Source organism: Tamandua tetradactyla, chromosome X, assembly GCF_023851605.1.
Source record: "Tamandua tetradactyla isolate mTamTet1 chromosome X, mTamTet1.pri, whole genome shotgun sequence".
NCBI classification, from domain to species: Eukaryota; Metazoa; Chordata; class Mammalia; order Pilosa; family Myrmecophagidae; genus Tamandua; species Tamandua tetradactyla.
The window spans coordinates 49979927-50006283 of NC_135353.1; the positions used below are offsets into that span (position 1 = coordinate 49979927).

The 26357-nt window shown below is 35.8% G+C and overlaps 1 protein-coding gene across 4 annotated transcripts in view; it reads left to right on the top strand.

The window, feature by feature from the left end:
- Positions 1-26357, top strand: part of KLHL13 (kelch like family member 13) — a 353054-nt gene that overhangs the window by 321705 nt on the left and 4992 nt on the right. For all 4 annotated transcript variants that reach the window (XM_077146549.1, XM_077146548.1, XM_077146550.1 and 1 more), the window contains 3 exons: positions 5132-5264; positions 5871-6067; positions 18933-19728. In XM_077146549.1, coding sequence (XP_077002664.1) covers positions 5132-5264; positions 5871-6067; positions 18933-19728 — 1126 coding nt within the window. The remainder of the gene's footprint in view (positions 1-5131; positions 5265-5870; positions 6068-18932; positions 19729-26357) is intronic.

Below are 26357 nucleotides of genomic sequence, written 5' to 3' on the forward strand. Positions count from 1 at the left end.
GGACTTGGAAAGACCATAATTGGAAAATTGGTGACAAAGAGGTCTGGGGAAGAGGTAAGTGGATAGACCTTTCTGTGTGGGCTAAAAACATGAACATTTTTGTGTCCCATGTGAATGCACACCAGAGGGTGACTTCAGCAGAGGAAGGTTTTAATAATCAAGTGGATAAGATGACCTGTTCTGTGGATACCAATCAGCCTCTTTCCCAGCAACTCCTGTCATTGCCCGATGGGCTCATGAACAAAGTGGTCATCGTAGTAGGGATGGCGTTTATGCATGGGCTCAGCAACATGGACTTCCACTTACCAAGGCTGACCTGGCTATAGCCACTGCTGAGTGCCCAATCTGCCAGCAACAGAGACCCATACTCAGTCCCAGATATAGCACCAATCCCCGAGGTGACCAGCCAGCTACATGGTGGCAGTTTGATTACATTGGTCCACTCCCTTCATGGCAGGGGCAGCGATTTGTTCTAACTGAAATAGACACATACTCGGAATATGGGTTTGCATTCCCTGCACGCAATGCTTCTGCCAAAACTACCATCCATGGACTTACAGAGTGCCTTATTCATTGTTGTGGTATAGCACACAGAATTGCTTCTGATCTAATGGGCACATGCTCATGAAATTATCTAGTCATACCATGTTCCCCATCATCCAGAGGCAGCGGGATTGATAGAATGGTGGAATGGCCATTTGAAAATTCAATTACGGTGCCAACTAGGTGACAATACCTTGCAAGCCTGTGGTAATGTTCTCCAGGAAGCTGGGTATGCTCTGAATCAGTGTCCATTGTATGGTGTTTTTTCTCCTGTAGCCAGGATCCATGGCTCCAGGAACCAAGGGGTTGAAATGGGAGTGGCACCACTCAGTATTACCCCTAGTGATCCACTAGGAAGATTTTGGCTTCCTGACCCTGCGACTTTGAGCTCTGCTGGTTTACAGGTTTTAGTTCCAAAAGGATGAGTGCTTCTACCAGAGAAACAACAGCGATTCCTTTGAACTGGAATCTAAGACTACCACTTGGTCAATTTGGGCTACTTATGCCCCTGGATCACCAAGCCAAGAAGAGGATTACTTTACTGGCTGGGGTGATTTACCATGACTATCCTGGGGAAAGAGGATTGCATCTACACAATGAGGTTAAGAAGAGTTTTCCTGGAATATAGGAGATCTCCTAGGGCGTCTTTTAGTACTACCATGCCCTTTGATTAAAATCAATGGAGTAGTGAAACAACCCAATCCAGGCAGGACTACCAATGACTCTGAAACTTTAGGAATGAAGGTTTGGCTCACCCTACTGGGAAAAGAACCACAGCCAGCTGAAGTGCTTGCTGAGGGTAATGGGAACATGGAATGGGTAGTGGAAGAAGGTAGTGATAAATATGAACTAAGATCATGTGATCAGTTACAGAAACGAGGACTGTAATGCTGTTTTGTTCACGTTACAGTATTTAAGTTGTAAGATATCAAGTTTAAGAATGAATGTTACTCAACGACTTGCACCCTATTCTGGGGAGATTTAATGTGTTTCTAGTTGTATACAGGACAGTTAAGTACTGTTAGGGGAGGAAAAATGTGTCTTTTATTGTTTTCTATTTAGAAATTAAGTATGGTTTAAGGTGATGTGTATAACTGTCAAGGTGACAAGGAGTGGACTCTCATGGTCAGGTTCATGTGTCAACTTGGCCAAGTAGTGGTACCTGTTTATTTGGTTGGGCAAGTGCTGGCCTGTCTGTTGCTATGAGGACATTTGATAGAATTAAATCATGATCACAACAGCTGCATCCACAGCTGACTGCATTTGTAATCAGCCAAGGGGAGTGTCTTCTGCAATGCATGATGCTTAATCTAATCACTGGAAGGCTTTCAAGGAGGATTCAGAAGGGACACTCTTCTTCCTGCCTTACCTGGTGAGCCTCTCCTGTGGAGTTCATCCAAACCCTTCATCGGAGTCATCAGCTTCGCAGCCTGCCCTACAGATTTTGAACTCTACATTCCCATGGTTACGTGAGACACTTTATAAATTTTATAACTACAGATATTTCCTGCTGATTCTGTTTCTCTTGAGAACCCTAGGTAATACAGGAGGTATGCAACATCAACCTTTGTGAGCTGGCGACACTTCCGAGTCCCTGTCTCCTCCGTCCACACACTCCTGTGAGCTCCATGCTTCAGCATTAGGTGCCAGCCTTCTGCCTCTCAGCTCCTCAGCCTCTGCACCAGGGGTGGCCTATGTGGTGCTGAAGGCTCTCTCAGGTCAGCTTCACTTCCGAATCACCAGTTCAGTCACCCTCCGAACCCTTCTCCAGCCTCTCCTTGGAGCAGAGCTGAACTTGATCTGCTCTATTCGGCCATCTTCCCGGAACCCATCGTTTTGTTTTGTTTTTTTTTTTTACATGGGCAGGCATCAGGAATCGAACCCAGGTCTCTGGCATGGCAGGCAAGAACTCTGCCTGCTGAGCCACTATGACCCCGCCCTGCATTTTGATTTTATTTTTACAGCAAGTATATATTTAATAATATTTTTTTAACCCTGAAATTTATCTGATGGAGAAAGAAGTCAAGCCCTTTGAGTTGTTTTAGTTTGCTAAAGCCACAGAAATGCCATACACCTGAAATGAATTGAATTTTGTAAAAGAGATTTATTTAGTTACAAATTTACTAATTTGGGAAAGCACATGGTGATGACTGCTGGACATCTCTCTGGGCCTCTGGGTTCAAATGGCTTTCCCCAGGGTGGTTCCTTTCTGTGTTCCAGACATCTTGGTCTGAGTTGTTGAGCCATCTGACCTCTCTAAGCCTCCAATAATTAAATTAAAGTCACACATTGCGGAAGGCACAGTCCTTAGCAACCTTAGATGTAATCAGCCATAAATGAAATTCTTATGCTGATGATTTAAGCCCACAGAAACACATCAAATGGGCACCATCACCTGGCCAAGTTGACACCTGAACCTGACTACTACAGGAGCCAACTTTTCTACTTAAACACTGGCTCAGTTCTTTTTCTCTTGCCTTAGCCTTAAAGCCTTAATAGTATACCACATACACTTTAGGTAAAATTCATTTTATCATTGGGGGAGGCTTCAGCAGTAAACTTCCCGGTTTCTAGTTAGTATGCACAAAATTAAAGTTCTACCCAATGTGACCACACAATTTTAAAGTATTAAGTCTTGGCTTCTGAGTAAATCTGATTGTTTATTCATTAGTTAATTGAACATTTATGAAGTGCCATCTGTTGCCAAGCACTGGGAAATTCAAAAATGCTAGTCCCTCACCTGTTCCTGCTCATAATTCCCTCCTTTACAATTGCTTGATCATCTTATTATTCTCTTCCCTCGTGTCCTTATTCAGTATTACCCAAAATTCATTTACATTTGAAAGGTGATTCTCATAGACTTATTGCACCTTAGACCCCATATATACATTTTAGCTGAGCCATTTCTTGCCATTTGTATGAGAATATTCCCCTCAAAATCACCATCTCTTTCTGCAAGATAAGCCATTATTCTTCCACCTCTACTTTTCTGAATAATAGTGGCAACAGATGATTTAGTAATGGAAAGTAGAAAAAAGCAAGAGTGGTGGTATAATGTTTTTGTGTTTACAAAGGAAAAGGGATATTTGTGAAGGATTTTATATTTGTGAACAAAAATGTATGCCAATCACCATGGATAAAGAAAAATAGGATACATAATCCCATTCTAAAATATATGTATAATGTGTAAATATTTTTGGAGTAAAAATATTTCTCTTTCCCTAGAGAGAAAGTGTCTGGATCAGATAATCTCCTTGAAGTTCCAGTTCTGTAGATTCAAGTATTTAAAAAAAAAATTGAAAAATTATGAATAAAGGATGAGGTTTTATATTATACACATATATAGGACTAATATTCCTAAAACTGCATTCCTCATTGTGTTTTGCTTTTCACTTCTTAAATCTATGAAGCATAATTTTAAATAAAAGTTTTATTTGCATTCTTTAAAATATGAAGGGGATAGAGTAATCCTTGCTATTGGTTGTTTATTGTTTTGTTTTGTTTTGCATGGATAGGCAACAGGAATCAAACCCGGGTCTCCGGCCTGACAGGCAAAAGTTCTGCCACAGAGCCACCATCGCACCACCCTGCTATTGGTTGTTGCTACATCACATTATTATTTTATTAGAATGAAATGTGAATGTTTATCATGATTTTTTTAAAGAAACATTTTATCATTGAAAGTACAAATCAAATTTGCCAAAATGTTCATTCTGAGCCTCCTTATTAAATTGTATATTATCCCCTTTTGATACATTTCACCAGCCTATTATAATCTTCAAGTGTTTTATTCTACCAAGTGTAGTCCAAAGGAACAAGTGTTTATTTGACATTAGTTGGGATCATTAAGGGAGTAGGTGGAAGAATTAATCAACAGACATTCTTTTCACCAGAGTCCTGTTCCTCATCTGAGCTGTGGGTGCTGGACTATTAATTTTCCAGTAAACCTTTAGGTACCTGGGGACAATTTAGTCTCATGCCAATGCTCCCTGGGCTCCTTTTTACCAAAGATAATTAAATGCAGAACTTAATTGGTCAGGCAGCAGCACTGTACTAAGTATAGGGACATCTAAAGCACAATCCCTACTTTTCAGAGATAGAACAATCTAATTGGTGGAAAGGAACTCCCATCTTGCAGTTAATGAAAATGCTCTCTAATTTTCTAAAAAAATAAGTTGTCTCAGTAAAGCACTATAAAAGGACAATTAAAATATTTGTATTTCTTATGGATGAGAATGTTAGACAGTCTCACACCTTAATTTTGCAGATGGGGAAATGGAGGTATACATGGTATTTTTTTTTTCAAAATAAGCTAAAAATTGATGGTTTTGTAAATGCATATATTCCGTCCTTATTTGTTCTTAATTTAAATTAGTCTCAATTTCATGTTTTACCTGTATTGAAATAAATATACATTGTTACATGTCAAGAAAGCTATTCAGTTTTATTTTTCTTCCAAATAATTTTTCTCCTGGCTTTATGTTCCAAATATGTTGTGCCTGCATCAATATGTAAACAAAAGTTTAGCACACAGATTTCTGTACCCATTTTACCTTGGTTAGTAGCTCAATTTGTGTTCTTATTGTAGGGTTTTGACCAGCTTCGACTTGAAGGATTGCTTTGTGATGTAACCCTGATACCAGGTGACACAGATGATGCCTTCCCTGTGCATAGAGTCATGATGGCATCTGCTAGCGATTACTTTAAGGCTATGTTCACAGGTAGTTTACCTTTTTAAACTCTGCATCCACATTAAAACAATGTTAAAATATCTGTTTAAATCCTTTTTACTTCTAAAGTGAAATTCAATTCTTATGGGTTTGCATTTGCAAAAGAAACTGTTTCAAAAGGAATATACACCAGTAGTTATGATTGTGGGGAGCACTCTTCTTTTCTTCTTTTTTTAAATTTTTTTATGTTTTCTTATTTTGTGTTTAGTTTGGGACACTTTTTACATGTGGGCAATGGATGTACCTTTTCATACTTCTGCCTATCTTTATTTCACAGCTTTTCTTTTCCAGATGCGTACTAAATTGGCCATCAAAGACTGGTTCCTGCTAATATGATCTTTATCCATCAAAACATATGAAGTGACAGGAGAAAATTTTGGAAGTGCTTGCATCATATGTGGCCTCTATTAGTATAGAGACATTCCTTTTTAAATACTCTCTTTTAACTGCAAAATATGCAGAAGCCTAACTCTGACATGAATGCTTATACGGAATGAGACTTTTTCTTGATTTTATTACATTTCATTAGCAGCAGAAATGAGTTTGACCTTAATTGAATTATCCACCTTCATTTAATTGAATGTCTTTTTATTTAAGGTGGAATGAAAGAACAAGATTTAATGTGCATTAAGCTTCATGGAGTGAGCAAAGTTGGTCTAAAGAAAATTATTGATTTCATTTATACTGCAAAACTTTCTCTTAATATGGACAACCTTCAAGACACACTAGAAGCTGCCAGCTTTCTGCAGATTCTGCCGGTTTTGGACTTCTGTAAAGTATTTCTCATATCTGGGGTAAGATATTTTTGAATCTTAGTTTTTTTTATGGTAAACCCTGGTGTACTCTATTTAGAGAAGGAATCGTGCATTCTTTGCATAGATGTGAAACTTTTGCCATTAGAGTTGTCATGTGCTATGTAGTCTGGAAACAAACTGAGAGGAAAGCAGTGCAGGTACATTTTTATAAATTGAAGTCATTTAACAACGCCTTTTGTGTAGTCAAATGATGTCAGGCACTAATAGTGTTTGATAATGATATATACTTTAACCTGTTTGCTAATGTTATATACCTTAATATTTTTTTCCATCTTAATGATTTTATACAAATCGGCTTCTTCATTTAAGAAGTTCTATGGAAAAGCAGTTTGAGCTTCTAGAAATTTTTTAAATGAAGCACAATGATATTTTTCTTCCTTTAACATGGGAGCTAGATCTTAAGAACTAATATATATGTGTAAACCCGTAAGGATATAAATCTTGATTCCATAGAAGCACATCACCCACTGAATTGTTTTTAGCCACTTATTAATAAATAGGAAAGGGTACTATCATTTTCAATTAATTAGCTACTTAGCAGTCACCCTGTTGCTGAAGAATGGTATCTTATTCTAGTTGAGACTCTTAAATTCTACTTCTGGGAGACTAAATGCCTGGACTGTAGGGAAGTATTGCCAAGTTTATAGGGGTTGTTTTGTAGTTTAAAATTATGGCAATAGTACATTTTAAGTGTATTTTCTAATTCATTATGTTGATGGATAATATGTTTTCCTATAATTGGTTTTAACTCATATCAATTTTAATGTTGGTTAAAAATTGCTGTTGGGTCCATGAAAATAACATTTCTCAAACATGGAGCCTTCTTTAAAACACCAAGGTCGAAGAGAACTTGTCCTCAATTATTGTTTTAACAAGCAACTCCTTATACTGTCAGCCAACAACTAATTTAACTGGATTATTGAAGGTAGCTTTTGTTTGTTTGTTTCTATTTTAAAGTACTCAGAGTACTGTCTCACAATTACTTGTTAACTTTTAAACTGATTGCTATTTTTAAGGTTTATAACCAGGATGGTTATATAGTTGATTTTTATTGTTCCCTAAAATGTCATCTGTACTGCACAAGTAGTCCAAGTGAAGTTTTTCCCTTTCCATGATATTTAACTGCTTGTTACCATTACTGAATTTGGGCCCTAAAATTTCATTTTAATTTAATCATGCAAGGCTCAAGAGCTGTAAGCATCTTTCTTTTAATTTTGTGCTGCTGACATCATATAACAACTTCATTTCAAGCAAAAATGAACTGTTTTGAGTATATTTTTTAAAATATTTCAGGTCCAATAACTAATTTAGTAGTAATACTTAATGCTTACTTTTATAGACTGTTAACATTGTTTACACTGCTCTTAACAACACATGGTTGTCCTGACCCAAACTAAGGACAATCATTATTTCATTGGAACTCATCATTGATTAGAGGCATTGTTGATCTATATTCTAATACAGAAGATTTATCCTTATAACTTCAGATGTTAATTGTGACCAATTCTTTACATGAAAGTAAATGACCAAATGGGAAAAAGCACAATTATGAAAAGTTATAGCAGTATATATTTTCAAAATAATAGTATTAGAAAATAATTTTGTGCTAGCAGTTATTATTTAAAGATGATAGCACAGTAATTTTGCAATATTGGCAATTTCCAGTAAGTAGTATGTTGGGTCCTTAATCTAGTTGATGCATTTGTATTAACCACTTATTTTAACCCTTTAAAAATGTCTTCATTTCCATAATCATTTATTATTTTCTTAAATATTATGTTCTTCATTCCTGGTGTCCTCTGCAGACATTCTAAAGCCCATTTCTAATGTAGAAGAAATTTCTCCCTGACCAAGATTACCTATGCTATAGTTTATTCCTATGTCTCTCAGTTCTAGGCCTTTTTTGCCTATGAGCTTTTAGGTAACACTATGTTTTGTTTTGTTTGTTTTGTTTTTAGCACCGCTCTACTTTATACACCCCTCATTTTGTTTTGTCTTGTATGTATCTGTGTGATTTTACACTGAAAATCTTCCTTCTCAGACTCCATGATAATTTTTTAGAAAAGTTGTTAGATTAGTTCCAGAAATGTGTGAAATCCATTTTTCCCTTATTCTTCGTTAATGCAGTCTGTTTCTTAGTTAAACCTCTGTGCAGCCTTGCTCTATTATTTCCCCTTTCCTTCTCAGCACTCAAGTGTATCTGGAAAAACAGTATCTCTGGGTGCCGTTTCTTCTTATGAGACTAAAAGTTTCAAGATACTATAAAGTAGGGTTTATTTCTTGTTCTCCTATAAGCTAAGTTATCATAAATAATTTTTAGTATAAAAAAACTGCATATAAACTATAGTGTAAAGAACTGTATGCTGAATCCAAATGTTTTAGTGCAAATAGGTATTATGTGTTTAATCAAAAAGTGAGATGATAGCCCAAACAACCAAACCCACTGCTTGGGTTTGAACTGTTTGAAAGATAACTCTGTTTCTAATACTGTTCTGTTCCATCTCATTCTTCACCATTTGTGGGTATGTAGGAGAGCAGGGGTATATATAATGTGAATAATAAAGCATTTATATGTTAGTTTTGAATGATATTTCTAATAATTGTGCTAGCACAAAATTATTTTCTAATACTATTATTTTGAAAATATATACTGCTATAACTTTTCATAATTGTATTTTTTCCCATTTGGTCGTTTACTTTCAGGTAAAGAATTGGTCACAATCAATACCTGAAATTACAAGGATAAATCTTCCGAATTAGAAAATAGATCAACAATGCCTCTAATCAATGATTAATTCCAATGAAATCATGATTGTCCTTAGTTTGGCTCAGGACAACCATGTGTTGCTAAGAGCAGTGTAAAAAAGCCACCCTAGCTTTTGGAGGGATTGAGACATCAGTTTTCTCTAAAAAACATCAGGCTTGATAAAAGAACCATCCCCCTCCTTTATATAAAAGCACCCTCTTCCTAACATTGCCATTCTTTGCAGTAATGCTTTTCTCTTAGAATCATAATTCTAAGTTATAGAATCCTATAATTTACAGGATCTGACATGTATGCTCTTGCTATACTATATTCTTGGCCGTTGTGGAAAAGGATACAAAAGGATGACAGTGAAGCAGAGTAGGTGAAAAATTTCCATAAAACTAAGAATACTGACTTTCATTTACCCTGGAGATAACGGAAGATCCCCTTTGTTTAGTTATATACCTATGAAAATTATGTTAGTTTTTGTCCTATGACATTGCATTAAGTATGGCATGCTAAATACTGTACAGCTGTTGCTTGATGTACAAACCAGTTGGGTTAAATTTTTGTTTATTGTTTGCAATTTGAAATTCATAGCATTCAGTTTCTGTTCTCACAGAATTCCCACAGAATTACAGATTATAAGCCAGCCCACAAAAGCCAATTAAACATATATTGATGAAATTGAATGTTTGTAATTGAAATAAAAATACTAAATTTAAATGTTAAGTAAACAGCACAATAAAGGTGAGCAAGAAACCATTTTCTTTATTTTTATATAAAAGCATATGTAATCAGAGAATGAAAATACCATTGGGCTTTTTGTCTTGGTGACATTCTTTATTTAAATTCTTTTTTTTTTTACTTGTGCTCAGATTTTTTCTTGGTACAGCTATATAATTGATTCCACCTATACATTTCCTATCGGTGATGGTGTCATGGTCAGGTTCATGTGTCAACTTGCCCAAGTTGTGGTTCCTGTTTGTCTGGTTGGGCAAGTGCTGGCCTGTCTGTTGTAATGATGACATTTCATAGAATTAGATCATGATCACATCAGCTGCATCCACATCTGATTGCATTTGTAATCAGCCAAGGCGAGTGTCTTTGTTAATGAAAGATGCTTAATCTGATCACCGGAAGCCTTTTAAGGAGGATTCAGAAGAGAAAGGCTCTATTCCTGCTTCAGCTGGCAAGCCTCTCCTGTGGAGTTCGTCGAGACCCTCCATCGGAGTCCTCAGCTTCACAGCCTGCCCTGTGGATTTTGGATCTGTATTCCCGTGGTCACGTGAGACACGTTTATAAATTTTATATTTTCGAGTGTTCCTTGTTGATTCTGTTTCTCTAGAGAACCCTAACTAATACATCTTTGTGCCAGGAGTGGTTCTTAAGAAACAGAATCTTAAAAATGGGTTTTTATGAATGGTTTTCTACTCTGACTGGACTCAAAGGCACTAAGGACTCTGATTCCTGTAATCAGAATGACATTCCCAATCCATGGAGTGAGTTGGCAAAATAGACACATACTCTGGATATGGGTTTGCTTTTCCTGCACACAATGCTTCTGCCAAAACTACCATCTGTGGGCTTACAGAATGCCTTATCCATCATCATGGTGTTACACATTGCATTGCTTCTGATCAAGGAACACACTTCACAGCAAATGAAGTGCGGGGATGGGCACATGTTTATGGAATTCTCTGGTCTTACCATGTTCCCCATCATCTAGAAGCAGCTGGATTGATAGAACGGTGGAATGGCCTTTTGAAAACTCAATTACGGTGCCAACTAGGTGGCAATACCTTGAAAGGCTGGGGTAATGTTCTCCAGGAAGCTGTATATGCTCTGAATCAGCGTCCACTGTATGGTGCTGTTTCTACCATAGCCAGGATCCATGGGTCCAGGAACCAAGGGGTGGAAATGGGTGTGGTACCACTCGCTATTACCCCTAGTGATATACTAGGAAAATTTTTACTTCCTGTTCTTGCTACCCTGAGCTCTGCTGGTCTACAGGTTTTAGTTCCAAAGCGGGGTGTGCTTCCTGCAGCAGAAGCAACAATGATTCCACTGAACTGGAAGTTAAGACTGCCACCTGGTCACTTTGGGCTACTTATGCCACTGGATCAACAAGCCAAGAAGGGGACTACATTATTGTCTGGGGTGATTGACCCTGACTATCAGGAGGAAGTAGGACTGCAACTACATCTTGGAGGTAAAGAAGAGTTTTCTTGGAATATAGGAGATCCCCAAGGTGTCTTTTAGTATTACCATGCCCTGTGATTAAAATCAATGGGAAACCGCAACAACCCAATCCAGACAGGACTACCAATGGCTCTGAAACTTCAGGAATGAAGGTTTGGGTCACCCGACCAGGCAAAAAACCACGGCCAGCTGAAGTGCTTGCTGAGGGTAAAGGGAACATGGAATGGGTAGTGGAAGAAGGTAGTGATAAATATGAACTTCGACCACATGATCAGTTACAGAAACGAGGACTGTAATGCAGTTTTGTTCATGTTATACGATTTAAGTTGTAAGATATCAAGTTTAAGAATGAATGTTGCCCAAGGATTTGCGCCCTATTCTGGAGAGATTTAATGTGTTTCCAGTTATATGCAGGACAGTTGAATATTGCTAGGTAAAAGAAAAAAATGTGTGTTTTATTGTTTTTATTTGGAAATTGGGTATGGTTTAAGGTGATATATAGCTGCCAAGTTGACAAGGGGTGGACTATCATGGTCAGGTTCATGTATCAACTTGGCCAAGTTGTGGTACCTGTTTGTCTGGTTGGGCAAGTGCTGGCCTGTCTGTTGCAATAATGACATTTCATAGAATTAGATCATGATCACATCAGCTGCATCCACAGCTGATTGCATTTGTAATCAGCCAAAGGGGAGTGTTTCATGCAATGAGTGATGCTTAATCTAATCACTGGAAGCCTTTTAAGGAGGATTCAGAAGAGATAGGCTCTATTCCTGCTTCAGCTGGTGAGCCTCTCCTGCGGAGTTCATCCAGACCCTCCATCGGAGTCGGCAGCTTCACAGCCTGCCCTGTGGATTTTGGATCTGTATTCCCACAGTCACGTGAGACACTTTTATAAATTTTACATTTGCGAGTGATCAGTGTTGATTCTGTTTCTCTAGAGAACCCTAACTAATACAGATGGGGTGTGGGACTCAAAATGAAATGGAGAGAGTAATTTTGGCAGACAATAAAAAAGTATTTGCAAAGCCCCCTTGAGGGACTGTGGAGAAATGTGGAAATATTAAACTTCCCCACCTGGGGAATTCCTGATATTCTCACAAGCATTGGGGATTAGCAATTTAAAAGGATGAGCTTCGATCTTGGGGCTTACCCTTATGAAACTTATTCTACCAAAGGAAAAGGTAAGCCTACTTTTAATTATGCCTGAGGGTCACCCCCAGAGAACCTCTTTTGTGGCTCAGATGTGGCTTCTCTCTCTAAGCCAACTCAGCAGGTAAACCGTCCTCCCCCTTATGTGGGACATGACTCCCAGGGGTATAAATCTCCCTGGTAACATGGGACATGACTCCCAGGGATGAGCTGGAATCCAGCATCATGGGAATGAGAAAGCCTTAACCAAAAGGGGGAAGAGAGAAATGAGACAAAATAAAGTTTCTGTGGCTGAGAGATTTCAAACCTAGTTGAGAGGTTATCCTTGAGGTTATTCTTACACATTATATAGATATTCCTGTTTAGTTTCAAGTGGATTAGAATGGCTAGAAGGAAATACCTGAAACTGTTGAACTGCATTCCAATAGACTTGATTCTTGAAGAAGACTGTATAACTATAGCTTTTACATTGTGACTGTGTGATTGTGAAAACTTTATGGGTGACACTCCCTTTATCCATTGTATGGACAGATGAGTAAAAAATAAGAACAAAAATAAATAAATAATAGGGGTGATAAGAGACATGGGGTGTTTTGGGTATTCTTTTTTATTTTTGTTATGTTGGGTTTTTCTGGAATAATGAAAATGTTCAAAAATTGATTGGTGATGAATATACAATCAAATGATGATATGGTGAACCAATGATTATGCACGTTGGATGACTATATGGTATGTGAATTTATCTCAATAAAATTGCATTATTAAAATAATTTTAAAAAAAACGAAATTAAGTTTCATATGACTGAGCAAGAATCAGAAGATCAGGATGGCATCAGCAATGTTGAATTCTCTTTTTTTTTTTCACTTTCCACATCCAGGCATGTCAGATAATTGTAAATATGTGGTACTTTTTTATCCTTATCGATGGCATAATTATCTTATGTTGCTGGAATGTGAATAGATTTTTCTTCTATTTTTACTAGTGTTGAGAGATGCTTTTCATCCACATAAATAAATAGGGCTTTTATTTTATGTCAATTTCCCATAGTGGTCTTCTGACTCAGAAAAAGAAGTCCATTCACTCATCGTTAGGTGTGTCATTTTTCATATTGTTACTTACCTTGCCAATTAAATACACAATTATTTTCCTTAATGGGGATATCCATGTGCTTTCTGCAAAAGGTGGTTTTAATTGTAATGATTTAACTCATGCATAGTTTGGTATAAGAAGTTATCCTTATTAATTCTGTGGAATTTGATATTCATAATCAATACTTGGTTTTCACTGTTATAGATCACAAAGTAAAGGGAATATTGATAAAGTCCATATGCCATAGGGGCAAATGTGAGGCTATTCAGTGATTACCAGATAGTTTTTGCTCCATAACAAACCAACCCAAAACCCAATGCCTTAAAAAAACCATTTGGTTCCTGATTCACTGGGTCAGCAGTTTAGACTGGGCTCAACTAGGTGATATTCTCGTGATGTCAGCTAGGTTCACTAATGTATCTGTGTTCAAATGAGCCATTTTGCATGCAAAAGCAAAATGAAGTTGACTGACAACTGACTGGGGTGGTGGGGGTGACCGAGCCCAGTGTCTCCTGCAGGCTAGCTGGGGCTGCTTTATAGGGTGATTGTCAGGGGCCCTAAGAGCAGCAAAAGTGGGCAGGCCACAATACACAAGTAGTTTTCAAGTCTCTGCTTGCTGTATGTTTGCTCTTGTTCCACCGGACAAATTAAAGCACATAACCAAGCCCAGAGTCAGTGTGGAGGGGCACTATCCAAGAGCTTGGAAGAAGGGAGGGAAGGAACATGTGGTCATGCTTTAAATCAATCACAGATGAATTTTTGGAGAACTGATTCATGGATTCCTACTTTGCTCTCTTAAAAAGTATAAATTTATTTGTAATTGCAATTGATATTAGCACTTTAGTGTCTAAGCAAGGATTTCCGCTTTCTTATTTATTTATTTATTTTATTAATTAAAAAAAATTAACTAACACAACATTTAGAAATCATTCCATTCTACATATGCAAAAACTCAAAAATGGACAGCACAATAATACCTAATTGTAAAGTAATCATGTTAAAACACTGAATGAAGCTGCATCTGAATCAGTAATTCTTAATATCATCACATAGATGTATGATCATCATTTCTTAGTACATTTGCATCGATTTAGAAAAAGAAATAGCAAGACAACAGAAAAAGAAATAAAATGATAATATAGAGAAAAAAATAAAAATAAAAAATACAATGTTGAATTCTTAAAAGATCTGATGCATTGCCTTAAAATCTGAAGAAAAAACTATTTTCAACTTAGACATCTATACCCAGCTATAAAGTGTAAAGATAGAATAAAGACATTTCTGCAGTGTAAAAAAAAATGAAATGGAGGGAAATTTTATCGACGTGACCAGGTATAATGAAGCATTGAAGACAGTAGAAAGGAAAGGAGGTGCATATGTGGGAGAAAGGCAAAAGGAAGAAGCAAAGGAAGAACATGGTTCTCTCAAGAGAAAAGATGAAGGCAATCAGAAATTATTGAAAATGACTGTTTCTTTGCTATTAGGTGGTACTAGCAACAGCAAGCTCTCAGGGAGGGTGGTCATTTAAACAGCAGTTTTTCTGGATAAAAGGTCCACACGTCAGCTATTTGTAATGCAGAGAGTGCCTGCATAGTAGACATATGTCCCATTCAATTTATTTAAATTGGATTTAGTCCATAAAAGTTAATGGACATGTCTTTTAAGAAATGTATGGTCTTTGGAGAGATTTAATGGAAGTTAGAGAAAAAGTTGTAGAGGTAATTATAGTTCACAATGAATCAAAACTGTTTTCATCCCTACCAAACCCATCTTGACTTCCTTATTGTTAGGGCTCATTTTCAGTGAGTAATACTTAGATGACCATACTTGTTGTTTGTGTTTGGGTATCTGTTCTGATTGGTTGGTACCCAGGTTGTACAGGTTGTTAAATACTCTAAATATCATTTCTTCATCTCTGCCTTTAACCAAAACCATCCCATTCTTGCACATCTACCATCTGGGACTCTGTAGGGAAAGGAGAAGATTCTTCACTGGAGCTCAAACCACGTCAACCACCCAGCAAGATTCTGGTGAACCATTTCTTTCACGTAGGAGGCAGCCTTTCAGTTGGCACACAGCATTAGGAGTTGCTGCTCAAAGGCCATTGCAATAAGTAACATTGCATCCAATAATGTAAGTGTACTGCAAGTGCAAAGGAATAAGAAAGTTGGATTCCCCAAGCTGGAGACATCATCAGCCACCTCAACTGGCATTTAGAAACTGAAGAGAGACAAAGGAGGTCGGGTTTTTTTTGTTTTTTTATTTTAATCATTCCCTGTTTCTCTCACCAAAAGGTCCCTTCTCCATGTCTTTTGATGTTCTTATCTGTGGAAGAAAGCTGGGAGAAGATGCTTATTACATCTTGATTGATTTCTTCCCAATTTTTTTCTGTAAATGTATGTTTCTCTGCATTGGTTGTATTTGAAGCCAGGCCATCAATTTAATAACTAAATAGCACCAAGGAGAATTTGGTACGTTGACTGTCTAAGGAGCCCCCCAGAGTTTGCCAATTTTATTAGTCTTTCCATTTCCCTTGATAATAAAAAAAAGATGCTTATTTTTCTTAAATGAGAATTTCTTTGTATAAGACACTGATTTTCAACAGAATAACATTACAAACCTGCCATTGAAACCTGCCATTCAAATGCCAAATTATGTTAATGATGGTATTTGGGTGCCTTAGTTGTAATTTGGATAATTTAACAGTACAGCACCAATGAGTACCAGTATTTTAATGTGAATACCACTTTCAAAATTATGATGCTTGTAAGTACCTTTAGGATGACTGTGAAAGTTGTTTGCTTACCATAGAATGATTTATAATAATTTATATCAAAGAGACTTAAATGTGAAGTCGATTATTTTAAAAACAATTTTATCAACTCCCATAAGTGTTTGAGAAATCTTGTCCTTTTTTGTTTCCCTATCCTTTAAAATGGTAATTTAATTATTTGGATTGACTTCTGTAATAACTCTGTTTTCAAGTGTTACCTTCTTTGTAATTTTGGTCAAATTATTATATTCAGGTGAAATTAGAGTTCTTTCTACCTTTAAGATTGTTTTAAAATAAGCTTTAAACTTCGTACTTTATATTTTTAAAATGTATTCTATTATATCATACATTTCGTTATATTATATATTATGTTAACTGCACATGTTCATTATTTGATACTATCCAAGCAAAATGTTCCTGGATCTGATAAGAAATGTGTCTGAGAAGTGGATTCAAATGAACCATAATTGAATATTCCTTTATTTTTCTAAATATGGTTTGCCATTATTCCATGATGTTGTATCTGCTTTTTTTTTTAACTGTTTTATATTGTATAGTATAACATATATACAAAGCAAAGAAATCAAAAAGCAATAGTTTTCAAAGCACTCTTCAACAAGTAGTTACAGGACAGATCCCAGAGTTTCTCATAGGCTTGGATCTGTTTATTTTGTTAACTCTTATTCTAGGCTTTGCTTCTTTAATTTCTATATTCTGTGATTAATTTTTGTAGCTTTGATTACATGTACTTGATAAAAAATGTCCTTATTACATATTTTATTTATCTGAGTCTCATTTTTAAATTAATAAGATTCTAGTAATTTACTAATTTAATTCTACACATGTTCTATTTTTAGTCGCATCTATCATTGCATCTTTAATTTTTATATTGCCATCATTTGTAATATTTAACATTTTCTCTATACCTGTGCATGCGCTATAGAAAATATTTAGCCTTTCTATCAAAAAGATGACAATTTGAAAGGTTATAAAATACCATTATCTGGCAATTTTTAACAAAACGGTAGGCTTCTAACTGTATTAACTAGGTGGTCAGTCAAGGTCTTTTCCAGTCCTGAGTCTACATATACGACTGTATTGAATATAGAGAAGGTATTTTCAAAACCTTTGAACAAAGGGTAGGTTTCCTTATCTTGCTATTTTAATACTTGCCGTTTTATTGGATGAAGTTAAAGAGGGAAAAGAGGAAGAAAATAAATACCTTGAGCCCATTTTTTAAATTATAAACTGTGGCTTTAATTTTTAATCGTTTTTTATTTCACATGCCATAAATTGGTGACTGACAATTGGTGACAGTGACAATAACAATTGACAGTATCATTTTGTCCATAGTTCCCGTTCTTTGTTGTTTTTATTAGTAGTCATATCAGTAGCCATGAGGATCTGCACACTTAGGAATTATATTTGTATTGTCAATAATGTTTACTTATCCATACCAATAAGCATAGTCAAAAGTGCAGATTACCCTTGCTCTGCAGAAGGGCTATTTCCTGCTTGGCTCAGGAACGGCTTCGTTACTCCAGACTAGAATCCTTCCCACCCAGGTGATTTAGGCAATTAGGTATGGACTGTATTTCCATTTTCACAACTTAAAATTGTATGAAATGCCAACCTGCCGCTCCTAAAATTGGATTTAAACGTACTTTTTTATTAACCACTACAGAAATCTAAGGTATTGATGCAGTGTTAAGCTGAATATTTCTAAAGGCCTATAATTTATTAATTTACTTTCCTAGCTCTTTTATAATACAGTGATGTTTTAGGTTATATATGTGTGTGTGTGTGTGTGTGTGTGTGTGTATAACTACTAGGCACAATAAGCAAAGCAAGTGAAAAGATATTTTGATGATTTTTGTAAAGCAGATTAGTTGCTTCAGAAAGTTCAAATGCTTCTTGAGTAAAAATTTATGAAAATAGCTGTTCATGTGTATATGTTTGTACTAAGAATTTTCACTGTTATTCTATCCTAAATGGACTGTTATTTTACACAGAGGAGTAATGTGTCTCATTTCGGCTTTTAAGTAAAAGGACAATTTCTCAACCGTCTGCCAATCTGTTAGCAGTATAGTTGCATCAATGAGGTTTGTCTGACATTATGGAACATACACCCTGACAAAATTTAAAAACATTTGAATCCTTTGCCTGTGACCTGTCTCTATGTATGTATTCACACACAATGACACTCATATGGTAGCTTTGTTTTATAATTTATTCCTTGCATTATATTTGCTGATATTGATAATCTTATTTTCACTGCTGACCAATCAATTATTAGAGCATTGAAAGGATGTCTTATTGAAGAAGGGCCTTTCCATAATTTCTATCATTTGCCTAATTTCCACTCTTGTTGCATTTTACTCTGTTTTGGGCAAATTGTCCTGGGCTCATTTTGACTCCAGGCAGAGCTAGGATATGCTGAGAGGAAGAGAATGGCTCAGGATGTTGCATTGCCCAGATGATATCGGAAACTAACTAAATTACAGAGGTAATTTGCTGTAGATACATCCGTTCCAATCCTTAAGAAAGTGATTCCCTTGCTTATATTTTCAGATAACTAATGTGGAAAAATAACTTCATCATCAAAATAACTGCCCCATTAATTTTTTTCATTAATTTTTTTTATTATAAGCAATAAATTTTGAAGGAACCAAGGTGAGTGATAGTAATCATGATGCCTGTTTACATGAAAAGAAAATTGAGGGATCAGGTATTAGAGTGTTTCTGTTATGGATCTGCTAACAGATACATTTAAGAAGAATGACTGAGAAGTGGATCAAGATGTACTATAATTGCATAACCCTCTATATTTCTGAAATTTCCATCTGAAAGTAGTGGTGTTTTAATTTTTTTATTGGCTTAATAGGTTACTTTAGACAATTGTGTCGAAGTCGGGCGGATTGCCAATACCTACAATCTGACAGAAGTGGATAAATACGTTAATAATTTCGTCCTGAAAAATTTTCCTGCATTGCTGAGCACTGGGGAGTTCTTGAAACTCCCTTTTGAGCGTCTTGCCTTTGTGCTTTCCAGTAATAGCCTTAAGCACTGCACTGAACTTGAACTCTTTAAGGCTACCTGTCGCTGGCTACGCCTGGAAGACCCTCGAATGGACTTTGCTGCAAAATTAATGAAGAACATACGATTTCCGCTGATGACACCACAGGAGCTCATTAATTATGTGCAAACTGTGGATTTCATGAGAACTGACAATACTTGTGTGAATCTGCTTTTGGAAGCCAGCAATTACCAAATGATGCCATATATGCAGCCAGTTATGCAGTCAGACAGGACTGCCATTCGGTCTGACACTACTCATTTGGTTACACTAGGAGGAGTGCTGAGGCAGCAGCTGGTTGTCAGCAAAGAATTGCGCATGTATGATGAAAAGGCCCATATATGGAAATCACTAGCCCCCATGGATGCTCCAAGATACCAGCATGGCATTGCTGTCATTGGAAATTTTCTCTATGTCGTTGGTGGACAGAGTAATTATGACACAAAAGGAAAAACAGCAGTTGACACAGTCTTCAGATTTGATCCTCGATACAATAAATGGATGCAAGTTGCATCTTTAAATGAAAAGCGCACCTTTTTCCACCTAAGTGCCCTCAAAGGATATCTGTATGCAGTTGGTGGGCGAAATGCAGCTGGTGAACTGCGTAAGTATGTGCATGTATTTTATGCATAGAAACAAATTTCTTTACCCTGAAATTGTTCTCAAATAATAAAATAAGTTGTTCTGTAAAATTACAGGCAAAAATATTTAAAAGACCCCATTTAGAAGCTATTTCTCTCAGAAAATAATAGAAACAATCTGTAGGCTTTACCTGGCATACAGTTTTCAAATTATATCTTATAAATTAATCAGTGTGTTGCAGAATATTTTATTTGTATAGAATATATGGTTTTCATCTTGTAGGTTTAACTGAAAAAAAGTATATTCTGCTAGTTTAAATTCTTATACAATCTTAGGCAGAAGTTTGGCATATTTACTCGTTCTCCAGGACATTTTACTGAGCACATTAAAATTCTCATTACAGAGAACTAACTTTTGTTGTTTCCGTTTTCATATAATCTGTTACCTCTGTTATCTATTGGAGACAGCAAAATAAGATAGTTTTCTGTATAGATTAAAGATACAATGTTCAATATTATCCAAAGTTTATTTGCTTGAGTGTTATGACTTGTGACTATTAAATTTGAAAATTATTCTCTCTTGATTAAACACCAAATAGTTTTCTTCATTTGATGGTCACTTTTCTGTCTTCCTAATCTAAGATCAGTCTCAACTACAGTTTAACATAGCCAATACTTTGGTTATACATCTTAAGAGTATATAGTATTATTTTCTTATTTTAGATAAAATTGGAGTATGATGACTTTCCAGAAAGGAATTTGGGAAGACCAAATTTGATATTGTGGCATATATCATTAAGTGATTGCCATTGTTAATTTGCCTATTTCCTCCTTCTTTTATTCTCTGTTATAACTAGATCCTTGTAGTCAACTGGTAATCCAGCCTTCATAAGGCTGGAGAGGTTTGAAATATAGCATTGGCTCATGATAAATTAAGAGTAATTCTCAGAATCTTTTATCTCAATATTCTAAGCATTAAAAGGTAGTTTAATGGATTCAAGATCAAGCTATTTATTGGCTAAAATCAGAAACAAAACTGCTCTCAACTCATACTTTCCAGTTTTATAGCACCCTCTGTTGTTAGGGACATGGCCTTAATATTACTGAACTTTTCTACCTCAAGGTTTATCTTTTATTGGTTATAGTGATATTTTATCTAAGACCTGACTATCTAGATTGTTGGACAAAGTGGCCTGATCATGAACTATATAAGTTTCCCAATATATTTTAATAAAAAGACTTTTAAAAACATTTGATAAATACAGGAAGAAAAAAACAAAAACAAAATGGGGGGGGGGGGTGCGAGGGTAGTTCAGTGGTAGAATTCTCGCCTGCCATGTGGGAGACCTGGGTTCGATTCCTAGCCCATGTACTTCCCAAAACAAAAAAAGCAAAGAAACCAACACAAACAAACAAACAAATTCAAGAAATGGTGCTGTAATAACAGGATATTCACATGGAAAAAGAATGAAATATGACCCCTCCATACAGCATACAAAACAAAACAAACAAAAACATTTGAGGCGTGACTACCCTTAGTATGGCATTGTCATTTCAGGTGTTCTTGGTCAGCACTGGCATGATGTTTTCATATTGTTATCCAATTTTAAATTTATGGTGTGTGGAACTATCCAGAAGACACAAATGGAGACTTGGTGGCAGTTTCTTACAAAAACCACTTGTTTCAGACAGTCCTTAAGAGTTCAGTTATAATTACAGGTTATTACCCCTGGCAGCCAGTTGTCATTTTGAAAGTTCTTTTCTCAAAGAAAATAGCTCCATTTTACAAAGCTGGTGCTTGCCTGTTGATGTTATTACCCCTTTAATATACAGCTACTATTTGTTCAATATGCTGTTCTTAATGTTGATAAAGGCTCTTACTCTTCTGGGAGTTTTTCATCTTCAGGCCATGGAAAACCAAGAAGCTAGAGGCTTCATTTTTGTGACCCACCACTACCCCTTTTGAGTTCCTTCCATGATAGGTTCAAGTAGGAACAAGTAGACTGCCTATTAGGCAAATGGCCCATGCACAGTCTTCCTTGCTCATCATAACTTTCAAAAACTAACCCCTCCGTCTCTGATTAAAAAGTCACCTGTGTTTCATTTTCAAGTAAAAAGGAACAAGTGACTCATGCTTTTCATGAGCTATTCCTAAATTCATATTAACCATTTGATTATATTTTTGCTTGTAAAAACATAATCCTGCAAAACTTAACCTAAGTTAAGAGGTAGTTACAGCTACCTCTAGATGGTAGTTGTAAGTCTGTTTTTATCTTAATTCATAAACTGTATTTTCTACAGATGCAATTATGAATATAATATAGACACAAGCCCCCCATACAAAGAAACAATTCTAATTCCATTTAAAGGCCAATTATTTAATATTTCTTTCCATTTGAAGTTGTCTCCTATGTCTGTATCTAGGATAAATTTTCTGTCAAATGATTTGTTCCCTTAAAATCAGCATAACCAGAAAATTCATTCTGTGCTAAACATTTTAATTTGAAATACATTGAAAGTTTATGAAAAATCATGTGAGTGACTTATTAAATACACTAAAACTGAGAGCCCTGGTTCAAGGAGAGTCTTCAGGCCAAGGGTAATCATTACATAAAACCAGGAAGCCAGAGCCTTCATTTTTTCTGACTCACCTGTGTCCGCTGAGTTCCTCCCATGTCATACCAAAGTGGGAGCAAGAAGTACAGTGCCCTGTCTTGACACACTCTTTCAGCAATTATCATTGAAGTAACAAAACCCGAAGATGATATTTATCCTGTATACCCCCCAAAAGAAGAATATTAATGGGTTCTGAATTTTATCCACTAATAATTGTTTCTTTGTAATAATATGCAGAGTACTTGTGTCAGTTGCCCTTTCCAGTTTTCTCGGGCCCATTGTTTGGTTTTGCTTTTTTTACTTTTTTACATGGACAGGCACTGGAAATCAAACCTGGGTCTCTGGCATGGCAGGCAAGAACTCTGCCACTGAGCCACCATGGCCCGCCCTTTTTCTTTTCACATTTTAACTGTTTTATTAGAGAAGTTGTAGGTTTACAGATAAATCATGCATAAAATACAGAGTTCCCATATATTACCTATTATTAACACCATACACTCATATGTTACACTTGTTATAATTCATGAAAGAACATTTTTATGATGTACTATTTAAAAAGATATAGGACTGCACAACCCCAACGGTGAACACTATAGTGAACAAAGGACTATCTATTTTTTTTCATGAGAAACATTCAGTTATTCAACATTTATAGTTTTCCTTTTGTGTGCCAGGCATTGTTCTAAGTGCTTTTTTATTTAAAATTTTTTTTGTATTAGCAAACCAAAACAACATACAAACATGAACACTCTTGACATACAAAATTCCGTGTATGGTGTACAATCAGTGGCTCACTATATCATCACATAGTAGTATATTCATCACCATGATCATTTTTTAGAACATTTGCATCACTCCAGAAAAAGAAATAAAAAGAAAAAACGCATACGTACCATACCCCTTACCGCTCCCTCTCTCATTGACCACTACTATTTCCATCTACTCAATGGATTTTAACCTTTGCTCCCCCTATTTTTTTCCTATACCCCTTATCAGTTCCTTTCATTGTTCACTAGTATTTCAATCTACTCAATTTATTTAAACATTTGTTCCCATTATTTATTTGTTTTTAATCCTTATGCTTTAGTCATCTGTCTATACTGTAGATAAAAGGAGCACCAGACACAAGGTTTTCACAGTCACATAGTCACATTGCAAAAGCTTTATCATTATACATTCATCTTCAAGAAACATGACTACTGGAACACAACTCTACAGTTTCAGGCACTTCCCTCTAGCCTCTCTAATACACCTTTAACTAAAAAGGGGATATCTATAAAATGCGTAAGAATAACCTCCAGGATAACCTCTCAACTCTGTTTGTAATCTCTCAGCCACTGACACTTTATTTTGTCTCACTTCCCTCTTCCCCCTTTCGGTCAAGAATCGGACCCATTGTTTTAATGTAAAACATTAGATTTTGGTTCTACATAAACTCTTGCTTTTATTTTGAAATGTTCCAGCCAGAGACTGAGGTTTTAACTTTTCTCCTGCCTCTTCTCTATAAATAACTCACTCTCTCATGCAGTGTTTTTTTGGGGGGAATTATCCCCTCACCCCCGTCAATAACATCTATTATAATAAATTAATATCCCCATGTTAACTGATTACATTGACACATTCATATGCTTTTGTAAACAAAAAAGGGCAGTAGCAGTGGCTGGAAAGAAAAGAAGATTGATGGAAAACTCATTTAACAATTTAGCATATTTGTCAGTACCAGTACATCATTCTTCATACACAAAATAAGCATTGCTTATATATAATTATAGAAAGAAAATTCACAAGACATTTTAGATTATGAATGCTTTTGACATTTAAAATCTTTTTTGTAGAGACCTAAGCAAAATCTAAGTTCGTATCACATCAAAAAAGAAGACTAGAAGTGTATACATGAGCTGGCTTATTGCTGGTATATAATCCCTTGGAGATGACACTTTTCTTTGACACCTATTATAAAAGGAAACTAAGGGAAGCTTAGAATGGCTGTCACTTAAGTGAAAAAGGAGTCAGTTATTTCTGGCATCTTTCAAAATTATGTCATATAAGATATTGATCTCCCATTGAAGTTTGCTATATTGAGGAGGAATATGATAGCTCAGATATCTTTAGCTTCTGTTAATTATTAATAAATCAAAATTTCACATAATTAATAACTCAAAGAAAATGTAATAAATATTTTGTTCAAATAAATGTACAATAAAATTACTGAAACTTATTAAATAACTCAGTATTTCTTAATGGATTTGGGGTTTTCTTGATTAAGCAGTACATCACCAGTTGGTACTGTATGATCCTGTAGTCCAACCCCCTCTATAGGAACTTCCATTTTTACAAATGGCTTTCTTCAGGCCTAGTTTCTTTCCTAATCTCAAAGACCAAGGAAATTCCACATCATCCCTTAAAACTGATTCTGGACTCCAGTGGACTCACCTAAGAAAATAAGAACCCCTGGTGAGATGTGTGAACTAAAATCCCAAGTGTAATTCTTAAATCAGAGGGAGTCTCTGTAGAGGTCACCAAAGTTTCCCCATAAAGGGGCAAAAATAAATATTTTCATCTTTGTGGGCCATATGATCTCTGTCACAACCACTCACTGTTGTTGTAGCATATTAGTAGCCATAGATAATTCATAAAGAAATTGGGTGGGGTTGTGTTCCAATAAAGATTTATTTATGGACACTGAAATTTGAATTTTATGTAATTTTCACCTCATGAAATATTATTCTTTTGATTTTTCTCAGCGATTTAGAAATATAAAAACCATTCTTAATTTCAGATCATGGGCCATACAAAAACAGGCAGCGGACTAGATTTGGCCTATAGGCTGTAGTTTGCTGACCCCTGCTCAAGATTTCCCCAGTTGCCTCATTGCTATTTCCACATATCATAGACTATGATGGAAACACTGCTTCGAGGCTCCAATTCCTTGCCTTGTATAATCAACACTTGCCCTATCCCCCAAAACTTTTTGAAACTAACCTATTTAGCTGTCTTGTAAATATGGAAAATAGAAAGGGTGTGTGTATGCTTTTTTTAAATTAGGTACACTTGACTTTAAAACTAAATACTATTGATTTTAAATCCCTACATGAACAAAGTCTAAAAATTGACAATGAATTAAAGGTTTCTAAAAGCTAAAGGGGAATGGATTACTTAGCTGGAAGAAGAAAAGTTTAGGGATGATTATTATATAGTTACTATGGTTATTGGTGATAGTCATTTTACACGGAGGGACTCCCAGATGAGAGCATATAGATGGCTTCTTATAACTCCTATTAGGAAAAAAATGCAGTTAGCTTACTGACACAAAGAACAGCATTATCTTTATATACAGGAAAAAATATTATAGTTTATGAAGCATGATTAGCTATTCATTTTCTACCTCTAATATAAAAGAATAAATGAAAGCTAATTGAAATTACATAAGAACAGATTGAATTAGACATTGGAGGAAGTGTTACACTCTAGAAATTTCAAAGTTCAAGGCAGAGCCCTCCATTAAGAGAAGTATATACTATAATGAAACCTGCCTTTGGCATCAAAGAGATGGAAAAGATGATCTCTGGAAGTGTTTTTAAATCATTTTTCTGAGTAGGATATATAATTAGACTCCTTTATTTTATCAGAAAAAATCTTTCCATTAATTGCTTTTTGATGCCAAGTACCAATCAATATTCTAGGTCCTCTGTAAGTGGGGAGAGAGAGAGAGAATAATGTATATTCAGTGAGATTTTGCTTGACAGTTGGGTGAAAGTCATGCTAAAGAGAAGTAGAAATGGATATTAAAATAGACATCCAGTGCCTAGAAACAGTTTAAAGCTGTAACAGCGCATTTAGTGGTTTTAGCTTAACTGTGTAGCAGCCCTTACTTTGCAGGATCCTGCTACATAATGGAAGGGTTAGAAGAAACAGTTGGTGAGTGTGTGAACCTGAAGCAGTGAACAAAGCTAACGAGAAAATAGATCGATATGAGAATAGTAAAAGCCTTTGAAATAAGGCTTGAGATTATAAGCTAAAGGAAAGTAGTAGAGGA